Source organism: Vespa velutina, chromosome 11 (genome assembly GCF_912470025.1).
Source record: "Vespa velutina chromosome 11, iVesVel2.1, whole genome shotgun sequence".
NCBI lineage: Eukaryota > Metazoa > Arthropoda > Insecta > Hymenoptera > Vespidae > Vespa > Vespa velutina.
Genome location: NC_062198.1, coordinates 2484950 through 2512449, shown reverse-complemented (window position 1 = coordinate 2512449; position 27500 = coordinate 2484950). Strand labels below are relative to the sequence as shown.

Sequence of the window (27500 nt, the reverse complement as noted above, 5' to 3'; positions counted from 1 at the left end):
ATAATAAAATAATAAATAATTAACGGATATGATAATTCGTTGTAGTAAACATTATGAAAGATCGTAATTTTGTGAAAATAAAATTATCCTCGATTATGAAATCGTCAAAAACCGGTAAAGGATCGACTTATGGAAACTTTTGAATCCTTCGTATTATCTCATCGAAGCACGTTTCCTTCGTGGACTTCCGACAGAACCGCAAATGGCATCTTCAGATGGAGAAACACCATCTGTTGAATTCTAATCTACCCGGTGTCCCATTTTAGCGTGTCGATAAACGATTCTCTTCATAGCAAACCGTTACATTCAAGAATGAACATTCATTCGAATGCAACTTGTACACACAACGTGTCGATTATTCTTTACTTTTATTGGCCGATCGGTTCTTTGAACTTTCAACTTTTAATTAATCGTTCGAACACTCGATAATCTCTTTCTAGAATGTTACAGTTTATTTAAAAAAAAAAAAAAAACACTTTGTATTTATTTTCCAATGGATTGAGATAATGAAACGAATGTTGAAAATTTAATAATATTTTCTTCATTTCAAAACTCAAACAACAAAATGTTCAAATAAATATATGAAGCTTTTTAAAAAATAAAACGGAGAAGGATCAAGTTACGATAATCTTCTTTTATCTTATATCGATTTAAAAATGGAATATCTTTTCATGATTTAAAATAACGTTAAGTCTATTCGTAATATATTCCTTTGTCTACATGATTATTACAACAAAGAACTTTAATTATTTTAAACACGGGCACTCTTTATCAGCACCAAGGGATTTAACTGAAACTACACGAGGAGAAAGAGAGAAAGAGAGAGAGAGAAAGAAAGAGAGAGAGAGAGAGAGAGAGAAAGAGAGAAAGAAAGAGAGAAAGAGTGTGATCTTTTGTGAATAGAATGATATTCACACAGATGTATTCGTTAGAGTTCATTGAACTTACACGATTATTTGGTTAACTGTACTTATGAATTATTAGTTGTATATAGGGTTCTAAACAGCTTCTACATGAGAACACGTAACTTTATCTTTCTCTCTCTCTCTCTCTCTCTCTCTCTCTCTCTCTCTCTTTCTATCTCTATCTATCTCTATCTATCCCTCTCTATCACACTTCTCTTCAATTTCTAATCTATCCAAATACGATCGATCGTCTAACTTCTTTCATTTAAAAAATATTTGAATATTTATGAAGGAGAAGATGAAGTCTTGCATATGTTAAAGCTTCAAGAACTCAAAAATATTCTTTGTAGAATTCTAAATATATTATATATATATATATAGTTTCTAATAATAATCACATGACTCAAGATTAGCTTGGTAGCCGTTCATAGGGCATGCGTAGAAATAAAAATTGTCGATGCATCGTGGAAAAACTGGCGACGCAGGTGATGGTAAACGACCGGAAGACCTTGAGACGTCTGCCGGCAGTGAAAAGCGAAGACTCGCGAGCGAGTTGGCTTGTGTCTCACTAAACTATACCCTTCATTCATCGAGTAAGTCACGCTCGTTGTACGACGCCGTGAGAATTTTTAATCCGACTAAACCGTGACGAGAGAGAAGTAGTATGTACCTTCGCTGAAAGTAAAAGACCCCGACAACGAGTGCCACAGCAAACGAATATATAGCGAAGAACGAACAAAAAAAAAGAAAAGAAAAAAAAAAAAGAAAAAAAAAAGAAACAAAGAAAAAAGAAAAAAGCAATCTCACGACGACGACGACGAGAGAAAAATGTTCGTTCGTATTAAAAACGATCTATTCTATTCTCTTTTCCCTTTCTTTCTTTCCTCCTTTTTTACTTCCTCTTTTCAAACAAAAATTCATTTCTCAAAAATATAAAGATATATCCAAACAGATAGATAAGAACAAAAATGCGAATAGTCGGGCTTATCAGGAGATATAGAAATTAGGATATTGAAATAAAAAAAAAAAGAAAAGGAAAGAAAAGAAGAAAAATATATTTTTCATTTTTCCGATCGGTACGTACATCTACGTGGCTTAGATCGTTCGATATCGACTGAGAAGATAGTGGTATCGAAAAGAACAAAAAAAAAAAAAAAAAGAAAAAATAGAGAAAAAGAAAAAAAAAACAAAAGGAATAGAAAAGAAAAGCGAAAAAGAGAAAAAGAAAAAGAAAAGAAAAAATAATATTTACTAACCTGAAGCGAAGGCCACGATAACTAGAAGCAGCGTAGCGATCTTCATGTTGCCGTGCGACTAATCGTACGATCAAGCAGTCGTTTCCGTTTCCGACTGTCGGAATACACCGGATGTTAATGTTAGGGTCGCGTTCTCGGACTGGCCTCGCGCTGCGTCGGGGGCCCCCTTAAGAGTCTTCTGGCCGGATCCAAGAGGAGGGGGTCGTTGAAGATGATTCACTGGCAGCAGCCTAGAGGAGGACGGACGAAGGCACCAAGGGACGCTCGAACTATCGTTTGGAAAACGGGTGGGGAGAGTATAGAGCTTTATAGAGAGTGAGAGAGAGAGAGAGAGAGAGAAATTTTGCCGAGTGGAGAGGGACAACTCAGACGAAGAGAAGATGAAGATGACGTCGAAGGATCGATTCTTACCTTGCGTCGATGACGATCCCAATGTATGGTCTACCAAGTGAGAAACTAAAATGGATTGTTAAAAAATTCTATAGGACGAGTTAGTAAAAAAGAAAAAGAGAAAGAAAGAAAAAAAAAGAAAAAGAAAGGAAGAAGAAGAAGAAGAAGAAGAAGAAGAAGTTACCACAGTGTATATGTGTTACGTCTATGTGTATAAGGTTCATGGTACATAGAGTAGGTTCGTTGACTTTAAGAAAAAGAGTTGCCTTGGATCAAATGTAGTAGTAGCGTAAAATCGTTTCGATTCGCTTCGATCATCTTGAATTTATTTTGGAATGTTTTTTTTTCCCACCCCCCCGTCCCCTTTTCTTTTTAACATCGATCATTCCGATAAATTGGAATTCGTATAAGATTTTTGTTTCTAGTTATTCCTTTTTTTTTTAATCATAAATTTTTAATATAACCGATTAAAATGTATTTTAAAGGTAAAAGGAGAAGGGGGGCGGGGAGATAGGAAAGAAAAAAGAAAAATAAATAGAGAGAGAAAAAGAAAGAAAGAAAGAAAGAAACAAAATCTCCGAGATCGATTAGATATGATCTCATTGATTCAAAATCTTTATATAATCAAACGTTTAATATCACGTATTAATAGGAAATTTCTAAATATCAAATAAGATCGAAAGGATAATTCTTATGAAATAAATTTTCATTCCTGATGGAATGCCAGTTCTTTGCTGGTCTATCGGTGAGCCTATCGACACGGTAGGCCGCAAAAAGATTTCAGTCTCAAGGTAGGCTTCATTTCTGACCGCGTCTTCTCGCTCGAGATCACCTGCTGCTGTTGCTGTTGCTGATGGTACATATCGTCCAGTCCAGTTTTCTCTTCAGTACCAACTATCGTGTATACTTTGGTTACAATATAGAACCGGTACCTCGTACCCTAGAAAAGCTACGTATCTTCTTCTACATCTTCTTCTTCTTCTTCTTCTATACTTTTTCTTCTTATTCTTATCTTAACTATCTTCTCTTTTGCTCATAGCCCATCGTCGGATCAATGATCATACACAGCGAGCTATTTCTGTTACGAGCTGTGTGCGGGCATCCCTAAAAAAAGATTCTCGCGTGACATTCGAGACCTACCGCACTAGGAAACTCCTTCTTTCGTTCCTACACTTCTACATGAAGAACATGAAAATTTATTACAATAAAGAACTGATCCTGTAACGAGAAGATTCACGGCTTAGGTCTCTTAGGATTAATTCTTGGCTATTACTAATTTTTATCGAACGATCGTACGACTTTATCCAATGACGTTCATTATTAAAAATGATCGAACGTTGTTGAACATAAAAAAAAAGAGAAAAAAAAAAAATTAAGAAAAATAAGAAACAAAACAAATTTTCTTAATTCTAATTTAAATCGAATGTACGTCGTAATAAATATCTATTATTTATTTGAATCTGATCATCGATGAGGTAACGCGTTAAATTTGTTTCCTTTTTTTTTTCTTTTTCCTTTTCTTTTCTTTTATGATTCTAATAGCGCAAACTAATCTTTTTTAAATAAGGAATCAATAAAACTTCCAATCAATTTGCCTAATCATTTTTACAAAGGTTACGTAAGAATATTGATTATTCAAATACCGTTCCGTTAGTTAAGAAATTAACATAACGCTAATTCATTCGATCATGGACAAGAGTTCATTAGCCTCGAAACATTCAACAACACTTTCCTGTTTAAACGTATGAGACTTGGAAAAGCAAACGAGTTAACGTAGGCATCGTCTTTTATCGCGATGCCATTCGGACAGTCGTGTACGTGGCGGCTCCTTGTCGCCTTTAAGTTCTCACGACCCTGCTGAATCACCGGTAGCAAGTATTTTTCTTGACTTTCAGCCTATCTCATCGTCTATTTTATTTTGTTTTTCTTTTTTTTTTTACTTTTCTGATCTTGATTTATTATTCTATCTCTCTCTCCCTCTCTCTCTCTCTCTCTCTCTCTCTCTCTTCCAAAGATATAAAAACAGTTAATTTTAAAGAGAGAAAGAGAGAGAGAGAGAGAGAGAGAGAGAGAGAGGGCAAATTTATCGCATCAAATAAAAGAATATATAATAATGTATATTCTAAAATAAATATATTCAGTTAATCAGAAATTACGTAATTCAGAGAAAGAAATTAATAAATCAATAAATGGAGAAAAGGAAGAAAAACAACAATTTTACAAATTATGACATTTTACAAATGTCTTCTTTTCATATATATATATATATATATATATATATATATACAAAATAGATACATTATACGTATATGTATGTTATTGATAAGTATATGAAGAATATGAAGAAAATGATAAAGACTTGCTAGACAATCCGATATATATATATATATTAAATTTACATAAATATATCAAAGAAATGTGGTGTGTTGAAAGAGGAATTTATAGAAGGTCAACAAAATGGCGGAAGTCAGTGATGTCCCTCTTCAAAAGAGCGAAGACACACAAGGGTCCATGGTTAAATCATGGTTTTATCTTTACCTTGGCGTAGGTCAGTTTAACAGGTCACGCCTACCCACCGGCGTATTTCCCATGGGAATACAACGAGTGTACTCGAATGCACTCGAATGCACTTAGAGAGAGCTCCGGCAAAGTGGCCAATGGGGGTCGAACTGTGTTCGTGGTCGAGCTGATGCTTTAGCCGGGAGCTGGATCCTGGATAAACAAGCACGAGTCTCTTCTTCTTCTACTTCGTTCTCTCTCTCTCTCTCTCTCTCTCTCTCTTTCTCTCTCATACTCTCTATCTCTCTTTCTCTCTTTATCTCGGTCTCTTTCTCACAAGCAACTTCTCACAAACGAGCCTCGGAGGGTTTTCGCCTGTTTTTTGCCAAAATAAAAGCAACGAAGGGCTTTCGAGGCAACCAGCCGATGCGACGGCTAAGAAGGAGTAGAAGAAGAAGAGATGGAGGAGGAGGAGGAGGAGGAGGAAGACGAGGAGGAGAAGAAGAAGGAGGATGAGGAGAGGATGCTACAGGAGGATTCTCGCCGAGGTCTATTTCAGGCCCTGCCAGCGATCGCTATGTAAGGCCCTCTTCTCTCTCTTTCTCTCTCTCTCTCTTTTGCTTTCTTTCTCTTTTTCTCTCTCTCTCTCCCTCTCTCTCTCCTATATATCCTTTCTTTCTTTCTTTCTTTCTTTCTTTCTTTCTTTCTTTCTTCCTTCGTCTCCCATCATCCACCACCACCATCACCACCACCTCCTCCTCCTCCTTCTTCTCCTCCTCCTCCTCCTCCTCCTCCTCTTCCTTCTCTCTCTTGCATACAGAGATCTTGGTTTTAGCGCGCGAACAACCTCGCTTCGAGAGACGATCGGTGGGACTCATAGGCCCCTGGAGGCTCTTCGTCGACTCTTCCATTTTGATACTACAATACTAGGACAGTGATCCTCATATCGTACTTTCATATATTTTACAACGATATATCGTATAGTAATTAGTGTCAATGAGGTAATTATATATTTTTATCGTTGGTTGAGATTCGTTTGGAATTTTTTTTTTCTTTTTTTTTTTTTTTCTATCAAATTCGAGGGACCAAATTTGTTGCTAGGCGTGACCCACGAAAGTTAATTATTTTTCTTCTGTGTTTCTTTTTCTTTTGTTCTGTCTTTTTTTTTTTTTCTTCTTCTTCTTCTTCACGAGCCTCCCCTTTTCTTCCTTCTTTTTTGTCCTAAGTTATTCAGTTACGAGTATGCGAAAGTTAATCAAAAAAGACCCATCATATATTCTTCTTTTCGTATTTCTTTATTTTCTTATTTTCTTTCTTTATCTTTTCACTTTTGATCTATTCTTATAATTCACTTTGAATAGTTTAGCATCTTTTTTTTTTTTTTTGTTATTCCTTGTCTTAAAATGGACATTGTTAAATGCAGTGATCTTCATCTGTGCTTCGAATCGATTTGATTTTGACCGTGACAACTGGTCCAAAATCAAAAGATATTACATTTAGTTCGGAAAACAAGGTCTCACGTAAGATTTGATTTGATTTTTCTTTTCTTTCTTATTCAGAAGAATATTTAATTATTATTATTATTGTTATTATTATTATTGTTTTTTTCTTTTTTCTTTTTCTTTTTTTTTTTTTTTTTTTTTATAATGAATATATTATATCGATTAGTTCGATTAATATGAAATCAAGTTGAGAACTTAATGTATATATTTCTTTAGAACAGATCTCGTTGCTTATGTACTCACACCTTGCTGTGTTCGTTCTGTCCCATGGATATATATTTAGACAGTTTGTTTCCCGCGAGATTTAATGCGATTATACGACGCCGCCACGAAAGATCCGCGTCTTTCCTTCGGAGAAAGAGGAGTCGGAAATGTAAAAAGGAGAAGAAGTAGAAGGAGAAAAAAGAAGGAAGATGAGGATAAGGGTGGAACATAATCTCTTGCTGTCCGCTAAATCATCGTCACACATCATTCTTTCTCTCTTTCTTTTTTAAATAAGAAAACTTTACTACATTGCCAGAGTAATAATACTTACAAATATTTCCAGTTATTATATTACTAATTACATTAACAGCCATTGGATATCTCATTATTTTTTATTTTTCTTTCTTTTTTTTATTTTTAGTTTTTTTTTTTTTTCTTTTTTTTTTGGTTAATCTTTCGTTTTATTTATCACGTTCAGTTACATTTATTCGGTTTATTCGACAATACAACTGCAAATGCGTTTGTTTAGATTTTATACAATTTTGATTCTTTTTTTTTTTTTTTTTGTCTTTTTTTTATTGGATTAGGAATATTTAGGTATGGTCTTAGGTCTAATTTTTTTTTCTTTTTCGAATTGATAATCTAAATAGATTTAGAATTAGGATTAGAAATATTGTGATATATCTAATTGTTTTATCCTCTTTTATTTTCTATACATACACAAATATCCATTTATTATTATGGAATATATTTATAATAGATTCACTTTACTTTGTTAGTATTTCAATCTCCTTTTACATTGGATTAAGAAATTATTCTATATTTTTCTATTTCTATATACTAACTATATATATAAATTTATATACGTGCTACGTTATTTCTACTATAGCTATACAATGTAATGTCTCAGTGTAATAAATTAGATCGTTATTCTCTTTGTATCTTGACTGCTGCCGGGTACGAAACAGACGATGCATAATCACCGATAGAAGGCAGGAATGGATGATAATAACAGCCATGGTCAACTTAGAGTCGCCTCTCTTCTCATCTTCTTCTTCTGTTACGTGCAACGAGTACATGAGTATGACCTAGAACCTGAAACCGTGAACTCTCTCTCTCTCTCTCTCACTCTCACTCACTCTCTCTCTCTCTCTCTCTCTCTCTCTCTCTTTCTCTTTCTCCCTTTTCTCGTGTATCCGACCTCGAGTACCATGATAAAACTTATCCCTTTGAAGTTACCTTCAAAGAAAAGCGAATCTCTTCTCGATCACCATTAAGATCCAAGCTTATCCCCATGAATTTATAGACACTCCTGAAGATTGGTCTGCTTCAATAGAAAAAAAAAAAATATCGAATACGATGTGGAATAACGATCGTCCATAGTAATAAGTAATGATCGAAATCATAGGGTTCAATCGCTTTAAGGGCATTACCTGTGCCTTAAGTTCAAGAGAATCATCTGGGTCTACCTTCGTTTATCTCTGTCTTGACCTTGAATACGTAATTTAATATTTAACACGCATGAGAATAAATTCATTCGCTTGTTCTTCTTCAAACTTGTTCTATCTATATTTCTTTTTCTCTTTCTCCTTTCTCTCTCTCTCTCTCTCTCTTTTTTCTCTTTATTTCGAGATGTTGTTTCACTAAGAAGAATCTGATAGGACTAGAAAAGAAGAAAGATACACGATTAGAACGGTATAGGTCATCTTCCGAAAGATCAAGACCTTCGAAACCTAATTTTCTTGTGTCTAGATTTGCCTTCTTGGTAAACTCGTTAGAATCAAGATTTATGCCAACGGGTATTCTATTTTAAGGAACCTATATCTAAAAGATATAGTTTTTCATCATACCAAATGTCCTTTGCTAAGAATAACATTCTTAATTTTGTCTTTTTATTTTCTTTTCCATTTTCTTTCTTTTTTTCTTTATGATATAAGCAATTAACATAATCAATTTTCTTAATAGAAAATGGAAACGTTAACATGCTCTTTTTATTCAAAGTTTAATCGTTTAATTTGATACGATTATTATTCGATATTATTTTTTTTTTTTTTTGATATATCTGATGATAACTATGATATCTGATATATTCGATATTTTACGTTTTATCGAATCTATTCAGTTTTACAATAATTATTTAACATTGTTAATCTTATTTGATTTATCTATCGATATTAGATGAAAATAAATAATTTTTCTTTATGGCACAAGTTATAATATCAATATATTTATCATTCGACGTTTAGATGTCCGTTGATTTTTTAGTACTATAATAAATTAGTCTATTTTATTTATCTAGACATTCGTTTTTACTATAAAATCCTATCACTATCGATGATTGTAACCTATCATAAATCGTAAATGAGAGGAACGTTTTTCCTTAGAATGTTAAGTTGTATCTTAGAAAGACGTGATATCATCGAGTAACAAAGTATAGAGATAGACGATTGGTACGTGAGTAACGTGGAATAAATTAGCAAGGACTTGTCGTTCGTCGACATTTACACGACATTATTAAGGAGATTCACGTCGGTCTAGAAATAGCTCAATATGAAAATAGCATTCCTTCCGTTGCAAGGAAGTAATACAGATAAGGATAAGATATTTTAATAATTTTACTTATGGAATGTGTTCAAATATAGTTAGACTATTTTTGAACGTATCGATCCCCACCTAAGAAGAAGAAGAAAAAAAGAAAAAAGAAAAAGGAAAGAAAAAAAAAGAATAAAGAAAAGAAGAAGAAGAAGAAAAAGAAGAAGAAGAAGAAGAAGAAGAGGAAGAAGAAGAAGAAGAAGAAGAAGCAGAAGAAAAAAAGAAACTTGTCGAGTAGTTACGTACATTCTATCGAAGAATGGCTTGAAGAATTCTTCGAAGAAGCGGTCGTTGAAACTGGTAGAAGAAGCCAAGGGATTCTTTCGGCCCTTTTCCGTACCCGACGAGCTCGTAAAAAAGGGCCAGGAGACCTTGGATTGGAGGAGGAATGCAAATCCAGACCGGTCACGAATATATTCTAACGTGAGGGCCTTTACTTCGTGCGAGCAACCAACTGGTGCACGATCCTTTAACTGAACTTCATTTCGTTCTTCCGATCGATACATTACCAAAAGCTTTTATACCTTGCTCTCGTTAATCGTTTAAAGTGTCCATTATACCGTCTTTTCTTCTGCGGGGATAAAAAGTACAAGAAATTATATCGCGTTAAGAGAAATCTAATCTTTTAAGTTCGGAAATAAATGCAATTAGCGAGCTACGAAAGTGAACTTTCGTGTAACGCAAAATCGTTTCGTTGAATTTTACGATCGAATATGTCTGTTCTTTTTAATTCCCCCCCCCTCCCTACCTCCCTCCCACCCTTTTCATCTTTTTTCTTTCTTTCTTTCTTTTTTCTTTTTTTCTTTTTTACTTTTTGAACTTCCAAGGACATTCTGTATTATCATAGTTAAGGGCTAAGTACTATTTCGAGATGAACATTTACAATTTGTTTTATAAAATATTACATTTAGATAAATTCAATATACATCTGAATTAGGTCCAATAAATGATCCAAAAGAAAAAATGTTTATCTCTAAGTAAAATTCGAATCGATTGTTCGTCATTTTTATCATTCACTAGGTTCATGAGTTTAGAACGTTTCAGAATGTTTTTTTTTTTTTCTTTTTTTTTTTTTTATTATTATTATTTCTTTTCCTTCCTTTCCTTCTTTTAAATTAATATATTTGGAAAAAGAAATATGGTATATATACCGAAGAGAAGAGAAATAGCTAATTTAGTCAAGTCATTAATAGGATTCGAATGGAAAGAATGACGGAACTTCAGTAAGTATCTTACGGGACAAGTCTGAGACGTGAGCTCGGTCAGACGTAATTTCTCGAGGATTTCTCAAGAGGTGAGAGAGAAGTTCGCGGTCAAGGCTCCTCGGTTCAAGTCATTGACATCGGTGTTGCTCGCACGAACAGACTGATGCTGTCCATTACACCGGGTGCTCGATAAATTCACGTATATATCCAATTTGATCGTCGTCAAATTATTCGAAAAGTATTTCATATAAAGGAAATATCCAATGAATATATCCTATTGGTTCAACGCTAATCGGAAATTATTTTCTAATGTTCACTTCATCAATTTTATCAATGCTTGTTTAACATCATACATACACTGTCATCTAATGTTTACATGTAAATTATAAGAACAACGTTTAAATTATATTCTCACATCGTTCTTTTCTTATTAAGATAAAAAAAAAAAAAAAAAAAATGTACATATATATATATATATAAATAGATTTCCTTAGAAATTTCTTCTTCATTTTTCGATTATTTTATAATAATTTGTAACAATCAAATGTCGTTTAAGTAAATCTAAAAATTATTATATCGTCGTTATCATTATTATTTCATAATATGTGTTTATCCAACACATACATACGTACGAGAAAGAAGAAACGTAATTTGTAATATTAGAAATTTTTTACTCATACGTTTAGAATTGGTCGAACTATTATTAAAATTAAATATTATTCGAGTAAAATGAGGAAAAAAAAAATTATTATATATCATTAGAATAATATTATTTTCATTATATACTTCATAAAATTTAACGCTTATGGGATGTAATAAAGGCTATCTATCTAATTCACATACATAAACGTACATTCTCACATATATGTGTGTGTGCGCGCGCGCGCACGCGCACACACACACACACACATGCACATTTGGTCGCACATAACGAGAAAATTAACGTTTTAAGATCTCACATAATGATCGTCATCATTGAGATCTAGCTGATTCTTACTATAATAGCGTTACACGGCGAAACGTCTCCATGCGATTTCCACGTACGCTGATTACTTCGTTTTAATACCAAGCAGGCTCTACCTATACCGATAAACCAACCATTTTCTTTTTCTTTTCTTTTCTCTTTCCTCTTTTTTTTTTTTCTTTTTTTTTCTTTTTTTTTTTTTTTTTTGGAACTCAGGGAATCTACTACACGGGATGAAATCTATTATCTTGAATGACTCTTATTCCTTTGCTTATTCTACGAATCAGACAGTTAACGTCCTCGAGAGGGTAAGAGGAGAGGTTTGAGAGGAGGAAGGAAGAGAGAAGAATAGAGACAGAAAGAAAGAAAAGAGGGAGAGAGAGAGAGAGAGACAGACAAACAGACAGAGAAAAATAGTTGCACTTTCAGTCGACACTGTCTCCATCAACTGCATCATTTACTTTTTATTGTCTTCTTACAGCATCTCTCTCTCTCTCTCTCTCTCTCTCTCTCTCTCTCTCTTTTTTTTCTGTCTCTTTCTCTCTCTCTCTCTCTTCCTCTCTCTCTCTTGGATGAGAAATTGATCTTTGCCTACGAACGTGACTAAAAGAGCTTTGCCTCGTGATATGTATTTATTTATACTATATATATATATATATATATATATATATATATATATATATATATATGTATATATATATATATATATATATGTACAAGTACGTGTAGCCTCGAAAGCGGAAGTTATTAACCATCATCGAATTGCTAATGTCTTTATCGTAGTGACATTCGATAGATGAATCCAAAATTGAATGAATGGATCAAGGAAGCTAATACTATTGTCTAACCTATCTACATTTTTATTATTGCAATTATTGCAATTATACTTGATATTTTTTTTATCAAACAAATTTTCGTCAAGTCATTATATTTGTATTATATTATATTGTGTCTTCATAAAAAACAAAAATAAAAAAAAAAAAAAAAGAAAAAAAAGAGCACGTGAAAGTTAATTAATTAAATTCGAATAATAATGTTATAGTATTGGATTTGATTAATTTTAATTTTATTATCGTATTATCTTTCATTTTAAACAACAAATTTAAAAGTATGGATTTATCTCAAATTCAGGATTAAAATTTTTCCTCTTATAACTTTACATAACATACATACATATTTTTGTTCTTATTGTTGTTATTTATTAATAATTGACATGTATCAAACTTTTTTTTTTCATTATAGTGATTACTTTTCACTTTTAATCCGTACAATTGGCAAAAATGATTAATGTCTCTTTCACGTTGTTCTCTTTTAAAATTTTTTGTTTCCTCCCCCCTCGCCCCCCATTTTCCGTGGATGTTTAGTGTTTAGATAATTGCTATTACCAAAATGGATATTGTTTTAGAAAAGTTTTAGAATAAATATGTAAAAGCGAAGATAAAGAGGATCTCTTAACATTCAAGTTAGGTGACGTACATCACCTCCGGACAAGGTTTACATCCCGAAACGATGTCAAGACGACAATGACGACGTTATAATCGTAGCTACGAAGCTTGCCATCGCTGGTAGTAAGGATGTGCTTAGAAAATGATTAGCTATGCGCGACGCGAAGGTGTCACTTCCTCTGCTTCGACTTCCGCCCGCCGGAAACGTCCTTCCAACAGCGGCTGAATCCTTAAATGCCGACGATCTTTCGAGGTCTCGCTCCCACAACCCTCTCTTTTTCTTTTTGTATCTTCATCTCAATGTATTAATGTGTTATGCGTGATACTTCATAATCAATCGATTATTAAATCATCCAACTGCCATTGATCTATTTCGTTGATGAAGTTAATAAAAAAAAAAGTTAAGAAAAGATCGACATATAAATAGATTTCCAATGTCGATATTTATAATCCATTAGGCATACAATTATATATTTAATTTTTATTAAATATTATTAGGTTGGAAACTATGAAACAGGCGTTTTTGTTTAGTTTTTTCAACGCCCGTTTCATAGTTTCCAACCTAATATTTTCTTTTTATAAAATTATTATTTTTTTTTTTTGCTTTTCTTTTTCTTTTTTTTTTTTTTTTTTTTTTTTTTAAATTAGTAAAATCATTTAGTTTGGCAAAATTAGTTTTTCCCAATAATATATATTTCAAATGGATCGAATATATATGGATAAATTTCAACAATATTTATCTAAATCCAATTCATATTAAATATCCTTTGGATACACTTTCTCCTTTTTGTTTTTTTTTTGTCTTTTTTTTTTTTAGATGAGATTAAATAAATTCAGATGCGTATTATTGAAATATAATTATCCATATAAATCATTGATGTATATAAATTTCATTCGTGTTAGAATGAAGTTACTTTTTCGCCTAAATTTATTATCGAGAGATCAAACTATATCTAAATAGATAAATAATCTCAGAAAAATTTTTTCCTATTTAAATCTTTAAAGAGTATTATATATATATATATATATATATATATATATATATATATATATATATAAATACCAGATATATATAATATATATAATAACCAGATATAATTTATATTAGATAAAATTACTTTTTAAAATTAGATATAGAAATATATTATCCCAAAGTTATCTTATTTAAAGTATTTTCGTTCAAATTAAATGTAATAAATAATTTCAATTCTCGATTCAATTTCTAATTCTAAATTTAAATTGAAATTATTATATTTCAAATAAAACTTCGTTATTAAACATATAAATCTCTGGATAACGATGATCATTGATAATTTGTTCTTTTTTTTTTTTTCTTTTTTTTTTTTTTTTTTTTTTTTTTTTTTTTTTTCAATTGCCTTCGTTTCTTTTATTTTCTCTTTTTTCTTTTTTTTTGTTCGATCATAGCAATCGATATGGACTAACGAACGAAGACTTGAACAGACGATGGAGCAATCCGGATCAATCGTTACATCCAGTGATCTATCACACGAAGGGCTTGATGGAGTACTGCACAAGGGTCCTACAAAGACCTCCTCATGTCTTCGTAGACTATCACGGCCATTCACGGAGGAAGAACGTGTTTCTCTTCGGTTGTTCAAGGTCGAGTTCTTGGAGCGCCGCGGACAGGGCGAAACCGGACCAGCCGGTGCAGTATTTGGTAAGGGACGAAAGAGGGATCGACGAGGGTATTATTTTTAGACTCTGCGTGTATTCACTGTATATCGATGGATGCGCGTGCTTCTCGTAAATCAACGCATCGACGTCTCTCGGACGTCTTTGAAATTCTTCTTTTAAAGGCTAACAATCAATTGAAAAAACTAACAAACTAAAATCACCATATATCATCCTTTAAAGATTACCCTTATTATTTATTAAAAGAAATAAAAGAAAAGTAAATGGCAGATTTATAATCATTACCTTTTACAATTTTTAACTATAGATTTATTTGAATCTTCTTTTTTTCATTATTCGAATATCCAATAAGATCATAATTATATTTATTAATCATAAATTTATTTATTTTTAAAAACATATATATATATATATTATATAATTGGAATTTTTGCATATAGTAATGTAGAACTGAGTTAATATATATATATATATATACGTATATATATAAGATAAGTTATACTATACTAAAATAAAAATTTCATTAAATCTATCGATTATATTCATGATCATAAAATTGTTCGAATCAAGATCATGATTGATTTTGATCGTATTAAAACTAAGAATTTCTTTTTAAAAAAAAAAAAAATTTCTATCTTCGTAGATCTTACCGCATCTAATGCAAAGCGTTTCACCGGCATTTGCTTTGCCGTTGTGTTCCTTCAAGGTAGAAAGAAATAAGGAATCCACCGCCAGGGTTGCCATATGGCGGCAGTTGGGTGTTTCGAAGTAAGTACCGATCGCATCTTGAGAAACGATCTGACTCGCAATGAGTCTACGTGTGGGGTCGACCAAGGTCGAATTCACGATTCTACCGATCAGACTCCGAGCTTGCCGAACAAGCTTTTGCTCCTTCTTCTCTCTGTTATGTATTCGAAACCCTATCGATATAATTACCTGTTACTTGAAAGTTTTCCTAACTGATTGCACACATCGAAAGTATCATTTAATTAACGAATTCATTATCTCATTAACAGAAGTTACACGATGGAGAGTAGCTTCTGCGGATGTGATCAAGGTGTCCTCGCTGGATTACATCTTGATACAAATCATTTGAAAGCTATTGGACAAGATTTTTGTCAGGCATTAGCTATGATGAAAGATGCTGACGAAGATTGGAATGTTGACAAGTAAGTGTCGTTTAATAAATCGATATATATATATATATATATTATTTCTATATTATTATCGAAACGGCCTTTTTTCTTTTTCTGATAAAATTTTTATTATATGTATCAACTTGATTCAATTTAATAAAAGCAAAAGACAAAGAGAATAATGAAAAGTGACAATCTGAACTCCAGACTGATAGTTCAATGTTAAAAGAAATTTCTTAATAATATCGATTTGATTTAATCAATGCAATGGAAAAAAAAAAATAAATAAATAAATAAATGAATAAATAAATGAAAAAAAAAAAAGAATGAAAACTAAAATTACGATGTAATAGTTCCATGCTAAAATTTCTTCTTACATTATTATAATTATAATATATTTGTTATTTGACTCAATAACAGATTTGAGAAAATAGATTTAGCCAATGTCTGTCGTAATTTTATGAATTAGATATTTAAAGTTTATTATTGTCGATCGAGTTAGATGAGATTATGAGGGATTAGATTGTTGTTGAACACAGATACATCGAAGAATCCTGCTGTCAACGAAAATGTATCCAACGAAAAATGAGAAGAAAGCCTAAATGCATTCAGGACAAACTTGCCATACATCATATCAGTGGGATTCCTTAGCGAAGGGAAATGTAATTATCGATTGAAAATCGTGATGATGCACGTTTATGTATGCTTATTTTCTTTTCTTTTTATCTTTTTCTTTCTTTCTTTCTTTCTCTTTTTTTTTCTTTTTTTTTTTTCTTGTTTTCTAACAAGAATTCGCTTTAGGATCTAAAGAAGATGAAAAGCTTCATTTTGGGATCTATCTAATTTGATTGACTGGCCTATAACAACTAATCACTTTTAATTAATCTTTCGAACTAGTACTCGTGTTTGTTTCTAAATTATTTGTCATATGACATTTCATTAATTCGTTTCCCCTTTCTTTTGTCTGTTTTTTTGTAGAATTCCAATGGGAGAAACGATACCTGAAGAATCAGGATGTATGGAGGACGATGTATCCTCCAGTTGTGATTCGGACGAGTCTGATTTGGAGACCTAAAGATTCTCTTTCCATCTCAGTTTGGAAGATTTGCGAATCGAACATTTACTTGTCAGAAGATAAATTTATTAACCGTTGATGTTTGGAATATACGCTGATTCTGGTTCCGAATCCGGGCACACACGAAGTTATTATTTTTGTGAAAAAGATTTATTGAAAAATCGTAACAAATGGTTAAAATCGTTTACAACTTATTTACTATCTACGTTCTAGGGGATATAAGTTTGTTATATTGAGTATCAACAAAATCACAAGAAAAAAGATAATGATGAGAAATAAACAGAAAGGATTGGTTTGATTTATCCTTTACATTATTTAAATTAAAAAAAAAAAAAAAAAAAAAAAAAAAAAAAAAAAAGAGAACATCTTACGTTACGACGTTATTAATGAATTTACAATAATTTTTTCCTTTTTTTTTTCTATTTTTCTTTTTTTTTTTTTTTTTTTTTTTTTTTTTTTTTTTTTTCCTGAAGAAAGTCGAACTCAAATATCTCGGAACCAGAATTTAAAAATGGAATATTCTTCGTGTTACACTAACATTATCCTCTTTTTTACGATTTTTCTATGTCATTTAAAAAAATGTGATTCATTAAAATCTTATTTGACAAATCACAGCCAATTAATATTGAATCAAACACGAAGAACAATCCAATTATATTAAGTCTACGAGATTTAATCGAAAGCAAAAGTACATAATGATTGTTCGAATAAACAAATTATTTGACAATATCTTTGGTAGAAATTTTCAAATATAATGGATAACATACATGCGATTAGCTAAAACATCTAATCTACTTTGAGTACTAGAATAACATGAAGATGATCGCTCGCACTCTCGCATTCTCTCGCTGTACCTCGCTATCAGATACTTACATGTGATAAATTTAATAGAAGAAAAAAAAAATAATAATAATAATAAAATAATAAAATGAAATAAAAGTGAAAAATAAAGAAAAATAAAAAAAAAAAAAAACCATGAAATTAATCCAAACGTCAAGTCGAATCCTAGGATTACGTGGAACGATGACTATTCTATTTAGGTAATAAATTGTGTGTTGTTATATATTCAACGTCACTCCGAAAAAAATTGTTTAATTACCCTTTTTTTTTCTTTTTTTTTGGATTTTTTGTTTTCTTTTTTTTATTTATTTTTTTTTGTTTTTTCTTTTTTTGCTTTTTTACTTCTCTTTTTTGGTTAAATTGTTTCTCATTCGCCTTAATATGAATAAGATCGCACGAATATTATACAGAGAACATCACTCGCTTGTTACCAAGTGTAACAAATTCTGGTTATTATTGTGTTAATTGCTTTAATACAAGCGGTATACATGATAGTGCTCTACGGTATAACGATTATTATTAATATAGTTATAGATATATTTTTCCTTTTTTTTTTTTTTTTCTTTTCGTGCTCACGTTAATTACGCGTCCAAAGTAATAATAAAAAAAGAAATAAAAAGAAAAAAAAAAAAATGTATATATATCTAACGCGCGCTATATCGTACATGTGCATGCAAAAGAGACGTTTTTTATAAATAGAGATTTATAAAAAAAAAAAAAAAAAAAAAAAAGAATATTAAACGTGGACATTTTTGAAAAATGATTACTAATAATCACGCTATAGATATTATTCGTGAATATCGGATTTGCGAGAATGCGAAAAACGGCAAGTTATACACGAATAAAAGCGAGCGACCTAAAGGTAAGACAAGAATTCGAAAAGTTTCTTCCTTTTTTTCTTTTTTTGTGCTTCTTTTTTCAAATTCATGCATACGCTCAGAAGAAAAAGGATAGTTCGGCCAGCGATCTATCATTAAATATATGTGATCAGAGAAATAATGTTTGACGTTAAAGATAAGATTTGTTTAAAGCAGGTGACAATTAAATAAGTAGCAATTTTTCTTCTTTTGTTTCCGTTTCTTTTTTTTTTCGACTTACTAAAATCGATTTATACTTTGTCATCGAACGCTAATCATGAAAATAATCATCAATCGCTACGAAAATCTTCTTCAATGGCTTGGAGAAAGCAATAAGCACGGTTTTTCGATCTATCCTCAATCGATATTAAAAAGAAAAAAAAAATAAAAAAAACTACGAAATATTGAAATCAATATACTATGTAATATTATACTTTGAAGAAATTCTTTCTCTCGATCGATAAAAAATATTTGTATATTTAAATATACTGCGCGCCAATGAGAAAGAGATATGTTGCTGATCTCAATTAAATACGTAATCGATAAATATTTCTTTTTCTTTTTTTGCATATGTACCTACACTCGATAAAGCAGTTTATTATCGATCGATAATGTAGGAAACTAGACGACGACGAATAGTCGATAACTTATCTTTTAAAATTCGAACTATAGAAAATTCACGATCGAGAATCTAAGAAAAATTGTGCCCCTGTATGAAGATTAATTGACGAAAACTAGACTGCTTTACATATTCTCAATTCAATAAGAGACAAGATAGATCGTTCGCGATGACATTTTAAGAACTCATCGATCGACACGACTGAAGAATTTTCAAACGTGAAAATTCCTATATTTCACGGTCACAATAGGATTGGCAAATATATCAAAATAATGACAGAATATTATTGTCTTTATGGCGCGTAACAGTGTGTAACGTTTATCGTTAAATCCTATCTTTCGCTGGCACTTGAATTTTCCTAGAAATTTCTATAGCCGACCAATAGCCAAAATCTATGCATATATTAGTGCCTAAAATCCGACAGATTTTGTGACGATCGTACGTATATCCAAATATATATGTTGAAAATCATTTCAATTTTAGTAATTTAACCACACACACACACACACACACACACACACACACATATATATAATAAACGAAAAAGAAATAATTCTGATCGAATTTTCGCGAGCAAAAAATAACGGAATTTAATATTTATCAGCATTTAATAGTATAAAGCAATTTTTTTTAACGAAATAAGAAAGAATTATATAATTAATTTCGAAAGGAAATCAATTAAGTTTTCGATTGATATTAATTTTGAATTTGACCATATGAAATATTCCATTACGTACGATCGGTATATATTTAAACAAAGAAATTATATTAATAATAAAGTGAAGGAGATTAGGATGATGAGTTTAGCAAGAGAAAAAGTACGATAGTCAATTGATAGTGGAGAGTCGATATAGAACAAGAAGCAACGCCGAATTCTATAAGAACAATGACACTCATGCTAATAGGAGAATATACCACAGAAAGTGGTGCGAGAAACAACGATAATTCAAACTACATTATCAATCTCCACATCAATGGCAATCGACTCGAATCTCATAATTTTATGATATTTTAAAGGATTATATTAAATCGTCTTGTCTTTGTCAAGATAAGACGATTTATTTATTCGTGGCCGTAGATTTTCTTCGCATGTTTCTTGATTTGCTCGTAGGTGACCCAAAGCATGATGTTCCATGATACCAATCGTGTAAAGCTTGGGACGAAACCTTTGTAAAAAGCAGCGGGCCCTTCCTGAACGAACATTTTGACTGCACATTCAACTGCACCCTTGTATTCGCCAGGTGAGCTGTTCATATAGCGAGTTTTAACGACGTCGACTGGGCTAGCAGCTAGAGTGGTGCAAAGTCCAGCAGCTGTGGCGGCCGATAAATGACAAGGGATACCATCTCGAAGATAACCAGAGCCAATGATCATGTCCTTGATGATGTCGTAGCAAACGATCTCAGCAACGTTTACAATAACGTTCCGGGAGATGTTTGGCATGGTACCTTTTAAAAAAAGGAAAAAATAATGATCTTTTTAATTATTTATCATTTATTAATTTTCCTTTCTTATTTATTAGATTATTTCTATTGAATAGTTTTAATTATTACTTTTTCAACATGCTTTTATTATATATATATATATATATATATACGTGATATAATTGTAAATTTTCATGAACGAAGCTAAGATCCTTCATTATAGCATAAAGCAAAATTCAAATTAAAATTCTTTCGTATTTTACTTTTTTTTTAGACTGTTTAAAGAATCAGTCTAACTTGTTCAATTCTTGAAGTAAATTTTTTTTACAAATGTTTAATTAAACTACTAAAGAAAAATGTGCTCGTACTCTCGTATAATTTTAAAATTTAAAAAACGTGTTAAATTTGGAAAAGGATAATCAATTGAAAAAAAATACCTTTCCAAAGACCTCGAGTTCCTTCGACACTGGCAATATTTTTATAAGCCTGAAGAGTTGAGCTGTATCTTACTGATGAACGTCCATTGTTACCGGCTTGAAGACGAACCTTAACGACGTCAGTCGGTTGAGCAAAGAGCACTGCCAAAGCACCGGTTGTGATACCGGCCATAACACGAACACCAATGTTCATCGAACCGCTCCTGTTATTTCCTGTCGGTAAAGAAATTTCCTACAATGAGAAATCTTATATCGCGAGGGACGCAAATGTTTTTTTTGGTGAACGAATTTAAAGAAGAGAAGAAGAAAAAAAAAAACCCTCAAAATACATGTTAAAGGACATAGAGATATTAGGATTTAGTGTACGCATCATTCGCGTTTTACAACTATTATCTTTCTTTTTTTTTTTTTTCTCTTCAATTTTCTATGCAATTGTTTGATCATTAGTTAAAGTCAGAGGATTTAGTTAATAATGTTAATCAATTAGATTACTGACATGTTTCTATTTGTTGATGAATTTGTTTGTCTTCTTTTCTTTTTATTCCCTTTCCTTTTTTTTTTTTTTTTTTTTTTTTTTGCTGCTTCGAATCAATTAAAAAAATTCCGTGAACACGCGTCGAATGTGTTTTGAAATGACGTTAACGAGAAAAGAGTATCTTCGACCGTAGAGATAAACCGACGATCTTTTTACTTTTTTTTTTTTCTTTTTTTTTTTCTTTTTTTGTTTTTTCTCTTTCTTCTCAACGATACGAACAATTCGATTAATTTAATTAAATTGATAAAAATTTGGTGTCAATTCTATGCGAGAAAAACTAAAGTGATAAGATTTCGATTATTCGTACGTGAATTCATTTGAAAAAAACGTAAATTAGGATTAAATCAATTCAATATTTAAATATTATTTGATTAGAATCAAGTAGGATTTATAAAAAAAAAAAAAAACGTACGATATAGTTTGATAAGATAATTTTTTTTTTTCTTTCCTACCATCGACAACTCCCTCCCTCTTTCGCTTATTTTTTTTTTTTTTTTAAATAAATTCATTCTCCTTTTTGACGAAGAGAAGGACGACGATGTGACGAAGACAACGACGACGATGTGACGTAATTTCTCTTTTCGAGAAATCCAATGCTCGCGAAATATTATATAAGCAATTTATATATTAATTTTTTCATCTCTCTCTCTCTCTCTCCCTCTCTCTCTCTCTCTCTTTCTTTCTCTCTCTCTATCTCTCTCTCTCTCTCTCTCTTTCGATGCATATATGTCGTGTATATACGTATATTTTCAATCATGTGAGACAATAAATTTATTATCCTTTAACAGGAAGAATTAATTTATTTAATTAATTAATCAATCAATTAGAGTAGCATAATAAAGTAGACTGTTGTAGCAGATCAAATATATAGTATTGTTATCATAAGTATTTGTCTTTGTAATGCAATGTGTGTGTGTGTTTGTGTGCGTAAAAAATATTTGAACTTTATCTTATAGTTTTGTAATATTTATATACATAATGAAGAAATATGTTCTAATAAATCTGGCTCAAAAAATTATTTCTTTTCGTAATCAATAAATATTTATTTCAATCAACGAAAACGATATCACGATTTAATTGAGACATCAAAAGATTTCGATCAATCGATTTATCGATTTTAATGAATCGACAATAATTAAATAAAATTAATTGCAATGTATTATATTACCATATAGTTCTATTCATATTTATCATCGTATATATAAAAACGAATCAAAAATATTAATTAATTAATACGAAAATCTAATGGATTTCGTAGAAACGAGAAAAATAATTTCAGGAGACCAAATTTATTAGAAACCATTTGTTTCTAATTCATTCGAATTAATACCTTACTCCACCATATCAAATAAACTCAATTAGTTTGTAACACACCTAATATTAATTTATACGTGATTGGTATATGTTCGATTATGTATATGTGTGTATGTGTATGTATGTATGTATGTATGTATGTATGTATGTATGTATGTATGTTTGTATGTTTGTTTGTTTGTGTTTGTATATGTGTTAGTGTTTGTTAAATGATGGAGATGAAGATGTAGTACCCGTACGTACTTAGGCGTGCGCGTTTGCGCACCCTCGTAAGAATTATATATCAAAAGTTAGGAGTTTGTTGGATGTACCGTCGATGATTCCAGCGTAGAGTGACTTCACGCTGTCGTAGAGGCCCAACCGTACGCTGGCGAAACACATCTGTCTCTGGAGTCCCGCGGACAGACCTCCGTACAGGCTCCTGTAACCACCCTCGCTCAAGCTCACCGCCCTCAAAATTTACCCTCAAACGTTTCCCCGGGTGTGAAAAATGTCATTTTTTCCTTTCGTCTCTCTTTTCTCTCTCTCTCTCTCTCTCTCTCTCTCTCTCTCCCTCTCCCTCTCCCTCTCCCTCTCTCTCTCTCTCTCTCTCTCTCACTGTCTCTGTCTCTGTCTCTCTCTCTCTCTCTCTCTCTCTGTCTCTCTCTCTCTCTATTTCTCTCTCTTTCTCTCATTTTGTCTACCTATGTCCCTCTTATTTTTATTATTTTCTTTTTTTAAACCCACATCTTCCTTATTTTCTTTTTTCTTCTGTTTTTTTTTTCATTTTATTTATTTATTATTTTTTTTTTTTTTTTTTATTAAAATTCGGAAATTTTTCTTTTTCAAAATAGATAAAAATAGGCTGGAAAAATGTTATTCGTACATTCGACTATCTTTTCTTTATTCTATCTTTCTTTATTGTCTTATTTTCTTTTTTCTTTTTCTTTTTTTTTCTTTTTTCTTATTATCATGTTATTTTATTTAATTACTCTTCTCCTTTGACTTTTCTTTTTTTTTTTTTTTTTTTTTTTTTAATACTAAATCTACAGAGTATCCGTTAAGAAATGATAATTATTATTGTTGAGCATTTAATTTTGATCAGCGTAATCAACTTCAATTAACGTAATCAATTATAATGGAAAAAAAGGAACATAATTTAATATAAATCTAGTATTAATGATATATGTTATTTCTTTTTTTGTTAGAAAAAAATTATATACATTATTTTAACACAATGTTAAATATTAATTCTCATATTAAAGCCAATGTATCGAAACAATTATTAATTGATAATTTACTTATTGTATATTATTTCTTTTTTTTTTTTTTCTTTCTCTATGATTTCTTTTTCTTTTTATATTTTATTACGATTGTTATTATTATTAGGAGAACTAGGTGGACGTACGCGAGAGAAAAGAGGACGGCCCGAGAGCCGCGTGGTATCATCGAGAGAGAGCTTGTGCCGAGAGCTGGACTAACTTGTCTCGTATAAGAGCAAAACGCGTTGAAAGCTCAACCAAGGAAGAAAAGAATGCCGGTTCTGGCATTCGCAAAAGTAAACTGCAGTTAGGCAAAATAAATATAACTCACAGAAAAAGAGTACGTGCGAGATTTGAAATAAAAAAGGAAGGAAAAGAAAAGAAAAGAAAAGAAAAGAAAAGAAAAGAAAAGAAAAGAAAAGCAAGCAAGAAATGAAACGGCAAAGAAAAGAACAGCACAGCAAAGAATCCAAAATGTAGAATTTCATGCGTTTGTTCGATCGGACGAGAGTTGCTTTTTTTGTGTTTTTCTTTTTTTTTTTTTTTTTTTTTTTTTTTTTTTTTTTTTTTTTTTTTTTTTTAAGAAAAGAAAAAAATAAGAAAGAGAGAAAATAAAATTGCTACGTTATCTATATTTCATTTTAAACGAATTTCATTCCTAAATTGTTCGTCAAAAATTATAATAATAATTAATACTCGAATTAACATTATTCATCTCTATTAACACTTTAATCATAATACATTTGTATTGTAAATAATAAATGATTTATACTGTAAATTTTGTGCGTTTCTTTGTTAACTTGCATTTATAATAAAAAATAAAAAATTACATTCTTTAATCATGAAAAAGCAACTTTCGCGTGAAAGAATAATCGAACAAACATTATCAAAAAGAGTGCCAATAAATGTCGTTCCTAGTCGCTTTCATTCTCTTTGATTTTTTTATTATCATATTGTTATCAGACAATTGATTAGATTTTTTATAGATATTAAAGAGGAACACTCGTTGTTGGCACGTGAACAGAGAGGTTTAAGAGGTTTAATAAGAGTTTAAAAAGAAATGAATATTGAAAAAAAAAAACAAAAAAAACGGATAACTTAAATTGAAGAAAAAAGCGATCGAACGAGTCGACGAGCATTATCACTTTCGAGTACTTTGTAATTTGCCGATCGAAGCTCGCAATTGTTCTTTTTTTTCTCTTTTTTCTTTTTTTTTTTTTTTTTATATTTTGCTTCAAATAAACTTCGAATCGATCTCCGTCGTTGCTACCAATTATAATAATTATTCTCTCTTCATGCACACTCGGCCTAACTATAATAATATTATAATAATAATTTGATAAAAATAAATCTACAAAAAAAATTCTATATTTTATTTGTTAATTAAATTTTTACCGTATTCTTTTTTCCTTCTAATATGATGATGATTAAAATAAAAAAAGGACGTCTTTGCAAAGTAAGAAATTTATGTAATGACATTAATAATTAGTATAATTAGACCGTTTGTGGAACTTGGCAGTAACGAAGGGATCGATCGTATTCCAACGATAAATGAAAAGCTTTGAACGTCTACGAGCCATCGACTCGAGAAATTTTCAAAATTCTTGCATTATTTTCATTAAAGCGAGAGAATTATATATTTTTTCTTTTTTTTTTTTTTTTTTCTTTTAAATTCATTTTTCCTTTTCTTTTTACTTTTTTCTTTTTTTTTTATCGGCGAATAGGCCGTAAATGCAGCGAGTTAAATTAACGACTTGATCGTTTAAACGATAAATATAAGAGTCGATCGAATTACGAAACAAAATGGTCGGCTAGTTTGTATATCGCATTTATTATATGATAAATAAATATATAGTATATATATATATATATATATATATATATATGTATATTTATATATATATATATAAATTGAATCATTTTACCTACCCCCTTTTAATCAAGTGAAAATTATGAATAGGATCTTAGACAACGTACCTTGCTCCTTCAACCCTGACGATGTTCCCCATTGTCTCCAAAAGTCCTGGCTGACTCGCTCTCATTGCTAGCATCGGACCTTCCGTCGATGCCAGCAATATAGTTCGTCCTTCGCCAGCGATCTGTCAAAAAAGAAAAGAGGAAAAAAATTCATTTAAGAATTAATTTTTGTACAAAAATCAATTCATTGAAAATTTTTAACAATTCATTGTATTAACGTCAATAATAAATAACACAAATATATAAAATTATTTTAATAATCATATATATATATATATATATATATATATATACTATGACAAATAATAAAATAATTAATGTATTTAATACATTATTGAATTAATATATTATTTAAATTAAATAATTAGCATTGATATTATAATAACAAATATAAAATTAAATTTATTTTGATGATCGTAAGTTTTGTTATACAATAATAAATAAAAATTAAATTGTATATGTACCTGCATTCTGACTTTGGCCGTGTCCAAAGGAAACGTAGCTAAATCAGCAATGCAAGCCGCAGTGCCAGCTGTCAATAGCTTCAAACCAATATTCAAATCTTCCGATGATCCTTGCTTCATGATGTTATCCTTTTTGTCTCTTCTTTCTTTCTTTTTTTTTTTTCTTTTTTATTCTCTTTGACCTTTTATCTTTCGAACTCTATCGAAGAGTAGGCAGGTAAATGTGTGGGAGGAAAAAAGTGATATATCGATCGAATTAATTGTTGATACTTTGCGTGCTTTGTTGCCGATGACAAAGATTATTGTGCGATTGTTTACACTTTATTTTCTTCTTTTATTTTTCTTTTTTCTTTTTCTTCTTCTTTTTTTTCAAACCCGCGTGACGTCTCTTCAATTATTTTCCTTCGTAGCAATTCGACTCGTCCGGTGTTGAACTCCGATTTTATTAGACAAGCGATCTTATGTACACTATATACAAGGTGGTCCTACCAGAGGACAAGAAACTTCAGATGTTCATGAATGAGATAGTGGGTTTTTTTAGAGATAAAACTCTTTAGGTTCCCTGAAATGATCAGGATAAGCGTGCAGTCCTCTCGACTGCGAGCACTCGTGTTTGATTTCCTTGTTGTTAAGTACTTTATACATACTATTCTCCTGTATAAACAAAAGATAGATTTTTTTTTGGCTTATATTCTATATACACATTAATGTCAATTTTCTTTTTATATCATGCCATTGTTAATCTTATATAATATAAGACGATATTAATGAGCAATATAATATTATTGCAAAATTAACGTTGTCTTATAATACGAATGTTTTTTAATTCATGATTAATATAATATTATTTTTAAAGATTAACTTGAGAATCACTATACATTGTCAATTTATACAATTATAAATTTGCCTATAATGTATCGATGTATTATGAATTCATTTTAAGTTTTGCGATATATGAGTTTCCGG

At 30.9% G+C, this 27500-nt stretch overlaps 3 protein-coding genes across 13 annotated transcripts in view; 1 reads left to right on the top strand and 2 right to left on the bottom strand.

The window, feature by feature from the left end:
- Positions 1 to 2320, bottom strand: part of LOC124953074 (C-type lectin 37Da) — a 7411-nt gene extending 5091 nt beyond the window's left edge. Inside the window, exon 1 of one of the 2 annotated variants that reach the window (XM_047503965.1) lies at positions 2162 to 2320. In XM_047503965.1, coding sequence (XP_047359921.1) covers positions 2162 to 2207 — 46 coding nt within the window. In that variant the 5' untranslated portion in view covers positions 2208 to 2320. The remainder of the gene's footprint in view (positions 1 to 2161) is intronic. The other variant, XM_047503964.1, reaches the window with a different exon arrangement.
- Positions 1 to 18284, top strand: part of LOC124953073 (cytosolic carboxypeptidase 1-like) — a 36675-nt gene extending 18391 nt beyond the window's left edge. For 7 of the 10 annotated variants that reach the window (XM_047503953.1, XM_047503959.1, XM_047503952.1 and 4 more), the window contains 5 exons: positions 14388 to 14640; positions 15259 to 15383; positions 15632 to 15784; positions 16291 to 16413; positions 16730 to 18284. In XM_047503953.1, the coding sequence (XP_047359909.1) occupies positions 14388 to 14640; positions 15259 to 15383; positions 15632 to 15784; positions 16291 to 16402 (643 nt within the window). In that variant the 3' untranslated portion in view covers positions 16403 to 16413; positions 16730 to 18284. Of the gene's footprint in view, positions 1 to 9398; positions 10977 to 12980; positions 13030 to 14387; positions 14641 to 15258; positions 15384 to 15631; positions 15785 to 16290; positions 16414 to 16729 lie in introns of those variants that run through there. The other 3 variants (XM_047503954.1, XM_047503962.1, XM_047503961.1) reach the window with 3 other exon arrangements.
- Positions 17523 to 27500, bottom strand: part of LOC124953077 (mitochondrial uncoupling protein 2-like) — a 13684-nt gene continuing 3706 nt past the window's right edge. The window contains exons 2-6 of the mRNA XM_047503968.1: positions 26535 to 27188; positions 26071 to 26192; positions 23164 to 23273; positions 21004 to 21216; positions 17523 to 20590 (exon numbers count right to left, since the gene is read on the bottom strand). Of these exons, the coding sequence (XP_047359924.1) occupies positions 20205 to 20590; positions 21004 to 21216; positions 23164 to 23273; positions 26071 to 26192; positions 26535 to 26654 (951 nt within the window). The 5' untranslated portion in view covers positions 26655 to 27188 and the 3' untranslated portion in view covers positions 17523 to 20204. The remainder of the gene's footprint in view (positions 20591 to 21003; positions 21217 to 23163; positions 23274 to 26070; positions 26193 to 26534; positions 27189 to 27500) is intronic.